The following is a 9,856-nucleotide window of genomic DNA, read 5'->3' on the forward strand; positions in this document are numbered from 1 at the left end:
ACCAGCCCAAAATGTACTTTCTTAAAGAAAACAAAATACAAACAAAAAAAAAACCACAGCCTGAGCCTGGGTGGTGGCTCAAGCCTATAATCCCAGCACTTAGGAAGTTGAGGCAGGAGCAAAGCTGTGAGTTGAGGCCAGACTGGGTTGTATAACACAGATCAAGACAAACTGGGTCTTCATAGTAAGACCCTATCTCCAACAAACTTACAAATAAAGCCAACTCTGATTGTGGTTTGTCTTGAAAATAAATGAGAGGCATTAGGAATGGAGCAGCTCATATCTATCAACCCAGAACTCAGGCAGCGGAGGCAGGGGGATCCTTGCAACTTCCAAGCCATTGTGAGCTATAGCAAAGGAGAGATGTAGAGAACGGATGGGCAAAGCCTGTATGTATGTATGTATGTATGTATGTATGTATGTAGGTAGGTATGTGTGTATGTATGTAGGTATGTGTGTATGTATGTATATGTGTATGTATATGATGTGTATGTGTATGTATGTATGTATGTATGTATATGATGTGTATATGTATGTATGTATGTATGTATGTAGGTATGTGTGTATGTATGTATATGTGTATGTATATGATGTGTATGTGTATAAGTATGCAAAACAAATGAGTAATTGCTCGTATTAGGGAAAACAAATCAAATATGTCAACACACACACTCTCCTCACCTGTGCCATCAATCTTTTGTTTATAAATTATGTCTTTCGATATATCTGAGTAGAAGATGGTACTGTGTTGAGCATCAAAATCAATCCCAACAAAGAAGGAAGGACTCCCAGTGACAGGAACCATGACATCTTCCTGGGTGGAGAGAGTGAATGGGATGCCACGCACAGCTGTTTGCGATGAGAAGAGCAGGAAGTTCTTAATGGCTGTAGGAAGGGGAAGGACACAAGACAGTAAGCCAGCAGTGCCACCCCGCCATGTTCCAGAGGCATTGCTTACATCCATCTAGTACATTAACTAGGTAACCATAAAATCTAACTCTGAGAGGAACAACAGATAAATGTAGAATAAATGTATCTGGAAACCAGTCTAGAAGATGGGAGGTACGTAGACAATGGTCTCTCTTTTTGTTATTATATTGTTATACATAAATATCATATATATCCATATCCTTGTTAGCTCTTCTTGTGTTTGAGGTGCTGAGAGGGCAAAGGCCAGAGGAAGGGCTCCAGTCCTTTTCCCAGAGACAGGGCCCCTCAGTGAACCTGCAGCTCACTTGGTTACAGGGCAACCACAGACTGATAGACAGATAGACAGACAGACATACAGACAGACAGACAGACAGACAGACAGACAGACAGACAGACCAAGACACAGAGTAGCAATTATGCAGATTATTCAAAAAGAAATAAGGGAAAGAAAATGAGAGACTGAAGAAATGAAAATATAGGTAATGATGTCTAAAAGCAAAGAAAACCATGACAGCATGTTAGAAAATTCAAAGACAATGGAAGTGCATCCAAACTAAAAGGGCAAAAATTGAAGAAGTTTAAAATCAAATCATTAAGCAATGTTCTATTTTTTTTAAACACTCGATATCAGAGAATGACACCAGAGGCAGGAATATCTAGAGAGCAAGGATATATTCAGAGGATAAAGAGTCATGAAAGGGAGCAGCAATATTAGTGGAGCACAGGGTCATCAAGAATAGATGGGCTGATAACCAAGAAAAAGGGCAGGCTCCGAGAGAGCCAAGAGGAGGAAAGGGAGGAGAGAAACAGAACTATTTTGGAATACAGCCACATGGCCAGCTGATCATTCACAAGAATGGACAGCTTCCCATTCCTTCAAAATTAAGGCAGCATGTAAAGTGGAGACAGTAGAGTGACAGGCAGAGCACAAGACCCTGGGTTCCAACCCCAGCACAGGTGTGAGGAGGAGGAAATGTGGAGAACCCCAAATGGTGGTCCACCACTGCAAGTCAGGATGCTGAGGCAAGAAGGCCATGAGTTCCAGGCCAGCCTAAAAAGGAAAGTGGAAATAGAAAGCAGTTTGAACCTAATCATATAGAATCTAAAGGTCCTAGCTAATAATTTATAGTGATAAAAGGGAAAGATCTCTAACCCTGAGCAAAGAGCAAAGAGAAACCTCAATTCGCCAATGGTTCTAAATACAGAGAACGCTGTACCCTTCTTACAGAGAAGAGTTCAGTCAATAGTTAGCCCTGGGCAGAAGCATGGGCACATAAACCACGGAATGTTCACCAGAAAGACAGTGAAGGGAAGGGAAGACTTCTTACCAACGCAGTGATGCTCATCAGCATCCAGTTCAAAGCCAAATTCACACTTGCACCGGTAGCCCAGGCCGCCGTTATCTGTCCTGTGACTGAGGACACAGATCTGCTGACAGCCCCCGTTGTTGCTTCTGCACGGATTGGTGGCTAGGGAAAGCACGTGGATTAAGATGCACTGAGAAAACCGAGTAACACAAACCACACACAACCAAGTCATTTGTTCCTATGAGAGAATCTTTCCTGTTATACACATTTTTCCTATTATTTGGTGAATACATGTTTTGCAAGTAAGCTAGTGTACTACCAATAGCTCTAAGAGGGAAAAATTATTATCCCATCAGGTTCTGAAAAGTTGGTATGATTTGAGTGCTTGGCTAAAATAGATCTGGTTCCAAACCATACTACACATCTGTCGCACAAGTTTACGCCTTCAGATAGGTCACTGCAGCCTGTGCTCAAGGCTGCCAACACTAAGTTACTTTGTCTGCTTTATAAATTTTATTTTTTGTTTGTCTTATGTGTATGGGTGTTTGCCCACATTTATGTCTGTGCTCCATGTGTGTGTAGTGCCCAAGGATGCCAGAAGAGGGCACCAGATCCCCTTTACAGATTGTTGTGAGCCACCATGTGGGTGATAAGGCAGGTCTCTTCATTGCTAAGCCACTCATCTGCTTTCTAAACCATCTTCAGAAGCTTTGACTTATTATCTCAACTGTGTTGATTTGAGGGAATAATAGCCAGATATCATTCAGAGCCAAATAACAAAAGCAATATGGATGGCTGAACTCAACGAGAGCTCATAAAGAGGCTGAAAAATCATTCCGGAGATGTCCAGAATGTTTTCAGACCAAGCATACATTTTTTTCAAGCATATTGTATTAAATGTTATCCATCTAACTATATCTACTATCTGATTTTGTTCTGGCATGTGGCTCTCTTTCCTTTTTTAAAGGTCAACTTAATTACATTATAGTTTTTCCTCATTCTAAACATATTCCTCAGTCAACATGAGAACTTTCTCTAAATTGTGATTTATTAAATCTTTCTACCAACATCACCTTGGTTTCAGTATTTCTGTGTCCACAAACACAGAAAGTAGCCAAATACAGTGCAGATCGATATGTCAAAGTTCAATTTAAAACACTCAAATACATAAATCCTACTCTAAAATAACAGTAACTGAATCAAGATTCCTTGTTACTATGGCTCTATATTATATTCAACTTCAGAGAGACACCTGCCTCGGCTGGGAGTGAAGGCATTTGCAACCAGAGAATTAGAGACCAGACAGCCCTAATGAAAACTAAAGAACAAATGCAAAACATATCCAAAGAAGTAGAAAACACACTTGACAGTAAGAAAACTGAGCTATTATGTCACATGGAACCGCAGTGTCCTCAAATGTGGCAGGACAAATGCCATAGTCTACTCCCAGTGGAGGGTAAGTGGCTGGTATAGTTCATTGCCACTAGCACCGAGCACCTGGGCAGTCTCTGGAATACACTACAGCAGCCAAGAAGGCATCTCCCTAACATTTGTGACTTTAAAATAATGAACACTGATTTCTTCAGAGGTTGGTGATCTTGAAGTTAGCACTCTCGACGACTGTAAATATGCCTGCCCAGCTCCCAAACCTCATGCAGTGCTTCATTAGTTTCCATAACTACAAGAAACCCTTTCCTGTACCAGGTAAGATGACCATTGTCCAGAGACTTACCATTGGGCTGCCTGAGGGCGTGGTAAACTGTCACTCCGTGGGGCCTCAGGGAAGACTGGTGGTACACTTGAGGGTTGGCTTCTGTGAACTTGTTCGCTTTCATCACAGCCAACTTTGTCCAATCAGTAAAGAACACGTGTTCCTCAAATAAGCTTATCCCAAAGGGATGAGGGACAAGGGAGCCTCCACGAGCCACCGTCTTCCTGTTACAAAGGATACAAGCATGGGTCATACCTCTGTTGCTCTGTTTTTATTTTAGTGAAGAGGTCATTTGTTCAGCTGAATCATTAGAACCTAAATTAGTTCCTGTTATAGAACAAGTTGAAAGAGATATATTTTGAGATGTTTTTGAAATCCCTTCTTCTTATGTAGAATTTTCTTTCTTAGACAAAGACAGCTGAGTCTTAACAACCAGGCTCAGATGTAGCTCAGAAGTAGGGTGCTTCCCATTATGTTAAGGTCCCAGTACCACCAGATCGAACAAAAAGAGGGGGAGGAGGAGGGAAAGGAGGAGAAGGGGGAGGAGGGGGAGGAGGATGGGGAGGGAGGAGGAGGAGGGAGAGGAGAAGGAGGAGGGGGGAAGAGGAGGAAGAAGAGGAGGGGGAGGAGGAGGAGAGGAAATCAATCACTCAACTCACTTGGCCTTCACACTTTTATGGTTGCCTCACATAAAAAGATAGGTTGTGAGATGGTATTTTAAACTGGATGGATGGATAGATGGATGGATGGATGGATGGATGGATGGATGGATGGATGGATCGAGTCAGGATCTAAAATCTGGTGGATGACTCCCCAACAGTCATATCCCATCACACCACAGACCATTCCTCAGAAAGAGAAGGCCAGACAATGGAATGCAGTGAGCACCTGGCAAACACCCAGTGCTACCACTCTTAAGCTGCCAGATGAAACTGTCCACAGATCGGAATTATTGTAGGAGCGCAATGGCCAGAGCTTCTTAAATAGGAAGAAAACAAGGCAGAAGATATTGAGTAAAGGAAAGAAATGAAGAATGTGTACCACAGCTGACATAAATAGTCATTTGATTAGGCACAGGAGAGTAGAGAGAGGTTCTCAAGGAGAAACTATTATCCAAGGAAAATGTTACCAAGCCCTGAAAACAGTACAATGGGGCTCATTAAGAAGATGAAAATAAACACAATAAAAATAATAATAGCAATAAAAAAATAAGAAAATAAATGTTTTTGTGATATTTGTTTGTTTTGAGGCAGGTTTATCTGTGTGTAGCCCTGGCTGTCCTGGAACTCAATCTGTAGACCAGGCTGTCCTAGAACTCAGAGACCCACCTGCCTGTGCCTCCCGGTGCTAGGAAAGAGCAGGTCATTAAGGGCACAAGTCAACACAAAGATTAATCATCCTCTCATTTCACAAAATTGATTTTAAGTCTGGTCCTTCATATTTAAACAGTTCCTCCCAACTTTATAAAGCCATAAAAAAAAAAACCCTCACCTTTGAATTCCATCATATGTTACAGTTTCAATGTAGTCATAACGAGAGTCGACCCAGTAAACTCGCTTGGACACCAGATCCAGAGTGATCCCAGCAGGCCACCCCACTTTGGTCGTTACCAGGTCTTTCCGATTGCTACCATCCATGAAGGCTCTCTCCACCTTGGGTTGGCCAGAGAGGCTTCCCCAATCTGAGAAAAACAAATAGCTACAAAAGAAGAGCAGAAGATGAAAGAGTCTGTTTACTCCATCCTCCTAAAGTGAGCCTATGGGGGTCTAAACATTTGCATTTAAGCCTGAAGGGATGGAAGTAGGCATTTGCTGAGCTATGCTGGTTCACACTGAAGATCAGCATGAGATCTACACTCCAAAGGGAACAAGTGCTAAGCAGAGTATTCACAATAGCCTTCCCTCTTTAACAACTCTGTCTTCCAGTTCATGCTCAAGTAAATCCCCCCTTAATACAGGTGGAGCATTCTAATGTGCTATAATGATTAAACCAAAACAGAACCCCAAGCTAGGCAAATGTGGTTATATAGGAAGAAGACAAGCCACACCAACATGTCAGGTGCTTCCAGGGCACCAAGAGGTGTGCTTGGATTACATCTCCTCATATGGACTAATGTTTAGTGAACTCTGTTAAAGCCTCTAAACTCAGGAACCTACTAAACAAAGGTTCTAGAGTACGGAACTGAAAGAACTCAGAATTAACCTTCAGTGAATCCGGTACAGGTTAGATGTGTATGGAGAGGAAGGGGTGTCACTTACCCCACAGTTGGATCAAGGGCAATTCCTCTAGGATGCCCCAAATTTTCAGTTATGAGAGTAACACGCTGATTTCCCTCCAAGTTGACCACATCAATGCGGTTGACTTTTGTCTCTACCAGATAAAGTTTATTATTAATCCAATCCACAGCCAGATTCTCTGGAGACTCAACAGAAACATTAAGAATTTCTTGGGTATTTAAGCCACTAATGTCAGTGGAAAAAACCTGAAAGAAATGAAATAATCGTTATACTTCCTAACCCTGACCATGAAGCCTGTCTTCCTATATTTCATTATCTATATGCATCTATCTATGATAGATAGATAGAAAGTACTACCTCGACCCTACAATGCTACGAGAAGAAAATGGATTCTGTTCAGTATATATAAGGAAAATACATGGTTGGGTTTTGTAGAGGGTTTTGTTTTGTTTTGGTAAAGATGATAGTGGTTTGTTTTGATTTTTAGTTTTATTGAAATAAGAATTGCTAATGATCAAAATTCAACTTTGTATGTTAGCCTTAATTAGAATGTTTTAAAGATATACTTGGTTTCACATTAAAAGAAATGCAGCAAAAATAAACAAAATTCCATGAGTCTTGAGTGGTCTCTAAAAATGTGATTCATGAATCTGAATATTATATTCAAATTTCTAACAAAAAATCAACCTTACTTTCTTTTTTTTTGATTAAGATTTATTTATTATTTATTTATTACAAGTACACTGTAGCTGTCTTCAGACGCACCAGAAGAGGGCGTCAGGTCTCATTACGGGTGGTTGTGAGCCACCATGTCGTTGCTGGGATTTGAACTCAGGACCTTCGGAAGAGCAATTGGTGCTCTTACCCGCTGAGACATCTCACCAGCCCCCTCAAACTTACTTTCTAAATAAAACAATGCAATGAGATTTTGACCATCACATTAAAAAAAAAAAAAACTGCCAATTTTTTTGCCCAACCTTCAGTTACAATTCCATGTGCAAGATGAAGGTTAAAAAAAAAAATTTGATTTTTATCATGCAAGTGAGAAGAGTATTTTTATATTTTAAATGATCAAGTTTCAAAAATGGCGGCTAAATATCTATCTAGTTCTGAAAGGTCTATGATTTCTTTTAATTAGGCTTTTGGACTCCTTTATGAATAAAATTGAAAGTTGCTCAAGGCTAATCCAAATAATAGCTGTCTTTGTCTCACAGGTCACATGAAATAGTATAGCATGGAAAAGACGCTGACTAACATAAAATACCTCAAGGGCTGTTCTTGTCAGAAAACAAAGGAACTTTCCCCTCTCCTCCCCCTAAAATGAAAAGCTATCAACACTTTGTGCTTTAGGTCCCATTCGCCCCATAAGCTATGCCCTTGAATTTTCTATTTACCTTTGCCTGCATGGGGTCTGTCCAAAAAACTCTGTGCTTCTGATAGTGAAAATCCACTCCCATAACTATTCCGCGGTTCTTAGACTCTGCTAGAATCCGGAAGTTTCTTCCATGAAGATCTCCAATTAGCAAATCCCGACCATCGGAGAAGATAATGGAGGCCTCACTGACTGCAAGGGAGAAGGAAGACAGCCAAAAAACAGTAAGGAACAACTGGTGTCAGCCTCTGATTCCCAGGAGACAAGCAGGTGCAACCGCTTCCTTGACATTACAGGAGATGAACTGGTTCCCAAAGACACTTAACAAAGTGTTCCGATCAGTGGGTTAGAGCGCAGCCCTCACTGTTGGCCCAGTGCAGTTAAGAAAAGAATACAGCAAGTCTCTTGATTTGGACAGCGTATAGTCACATATATATATGCTCATGCTCTGTTAAATACAGAACATACTTTAAAGACTCCAGGAACGTACAGCTCTGGTGGATCCAAGTCTACAGATTCTCGAGTATACAAGATATCACGATGGAGTCACTCCCTGAGTCCGGTTAGTGTTGGCTAATGATATGATTGGCTGGTTTTAAAAGTTATGTGCAGGGCAGGAGAGATGGCTCAGCACTTAAAAGCCCTGGGTTCTCTTCCAGAGGATGCAGGTTTGAGTCCCATAACTTGAAGGACACCTTGTAATTTTCTAGAACTACAGTTCCAGGTTTTCTGACACCCTCCTCTGGATGTCTTGTTGCACAAACACACTTGTAGGCAAAGCACTCAGACAAATAAAAAAGATTTTTTTTTTTTTAGAACTGTACATGCATTCAAAGCTGATGTATTGTGCCATAATATAAAATAATAATTGAAGCAGGGAGTGGTGGTTCATTCCTGTAATTACACTCGGGAGGCTACTGAGGCAGGAGGACTATCCAGTTTAAAGCCAGCATGGTCTACACAGTGAGTTCTAGGCCAGCATGAGCTACAATGTGTCTCATAAATTTCCACAAGATAATAATAATAATAATAATAATAATAATAATAATAACAACAACAACAACAACAACAACAACAACCAAGAAAGGGTTGATACAGAACAGTCTAAAAAATATGAAGTGACATTAGCAAATGTTCATGTTGACTGGTACATGTAAAAATGGTGTTAAATATCTATAACTGTTACTTTTGTTTTTGCATTTTTAAATTCCCTAAGATTCAAATGAAGAACAATTGCTTATGGCAAAGGAAATATAAAACTTGGGAGAAGGAATCAGGGATGGAAGGACATAATATGGATAGACCTAAATTTTTTTAACATGGAACTACTTTTATTTTCTTTCTGGAGACAGGATCTCACATAGTCCATGTTGGCTCAAACTTACTAAGGAGTTGAGGATGACCTTGAACTCCTACCACCCAAGTGCTAGGATTACACCCTAGGCCATCACTCCAAACTGATCATGAGCTTACTATCTATTCAAAAATGAATAAATGTGGCTGTCAAAATCATCTGTAGTTAAAAGGTTAGTACATACATAATATGCAAAAAGAAAAAGGGCTGTTCATGTGGGTCACATGAGCAATGCACTTTCAGAAGGAGCCAGAGGCATTTAAAAGCCAAGTGTGGTCTGAGAGCTAAGGGCTGGCCACATGCCTCAGTAGAAGTAATGAAGGAAAGAGGGAAGGAGGAAAGGAGTTAAAATCAACACTCCAAAACCACTTATGACAGACTGATTTCCATGAGGCTAGGAATTTCCATCGAATACCTAGAATTCGACGTTCACAAAAATGTAAACCAAATTTAGCATGTCTATTTTGAAACTTTCTAAATTATTTCTACACCTTTGTAATAAGTGAATTAATTAGAGGTTAAATATTTGTGCCAATCAACTGCAGCCATAAATCTTATTCCACAATAAAATTTGTTGAGTGATGACAACAGCCTGGGCCAGTAAAGAAGTCATTGGAAATGGCTGAAACTCAGAGGAGCAGTGGTGCACGCCTTTAATTCTAGCACTCGGGAGGCAGAATCAGGTGGATCTGAGTTTAAGGCCAGCCTGGAAAACAGAGTCCAGGATAGCCAGGACTACACAAAGAAAAATTCTAGGGCTGGAGAGATGGCTCAGTGGTTAAGAGCACCAACTGCTCTACTGAAGGTCCTGAGTTCAAATCCCAGCAACCACATGGTGGCTCACAACCATCCGTAACGAGATCTGATGCCCCCTTCTGGAATGTCTGAAGACAGCTACAGTGTACTTACATATAATACATAAATAAATCTTTAAAAAAAAAAAAA

At 40.6% G+C, this 9,856-nt stretch overlaps 1 protein-coding gene across 1 annotated transcript in view; it reads right to left on the reverse strand.

The window, feature by feature from the left end:
- Positions 1 to 9,856, reverse strand: part of Lrp2 (LDL receptor related protein 2) — a 160,974-nt gene that overhangs the window by 93,273 nt on the left and 57,845 nt on the right. The window contains exons 11-16 of the mRNA XM_031370522.1: positions 7,580 to 7,749; positions 6,207 to 6,430; positions 5,440 to 5,646; positions 3,970 to 4,172; positions 2,259 to 2,399; positions 682 to 885 (exon numbers count right to left, since the gene is read on the reverse strand). Coding sequence (XP_031226382.1) covers positions 682 to 885; positions 2,259 to 2,399; positions 3,970 to 4,172; positions 5,440 to 5,646; positions 6,207 to 6,430; positions 7,580 to 7,749 — 1,149 coding nt within the window. The remainder of the gene's footprint in view (positions 1 to 681; positions 886 to 2,258; positions 2,400 to 3,969; positions 4,173 to 5,439; positions 5,647 to 6,206; positions 6,431 to 7,579; positions 7,750 to 9,856) is intronic.

Source organism: Mastomys coucha, unplaced genomic scaffold (genome assembly GCF_008632895.1).
Source record: "Mastomys coucha isolate ucsf_1 unplaced genomic scaffold, UCSF_Mcou_1 pScaffold15, whole genome shotgun sequence".
NCBI lineage: Eukaryota > Metazoa > Chordata > Mammalia > Rodentia > Muridae > Mastomys > Mastomys coucha.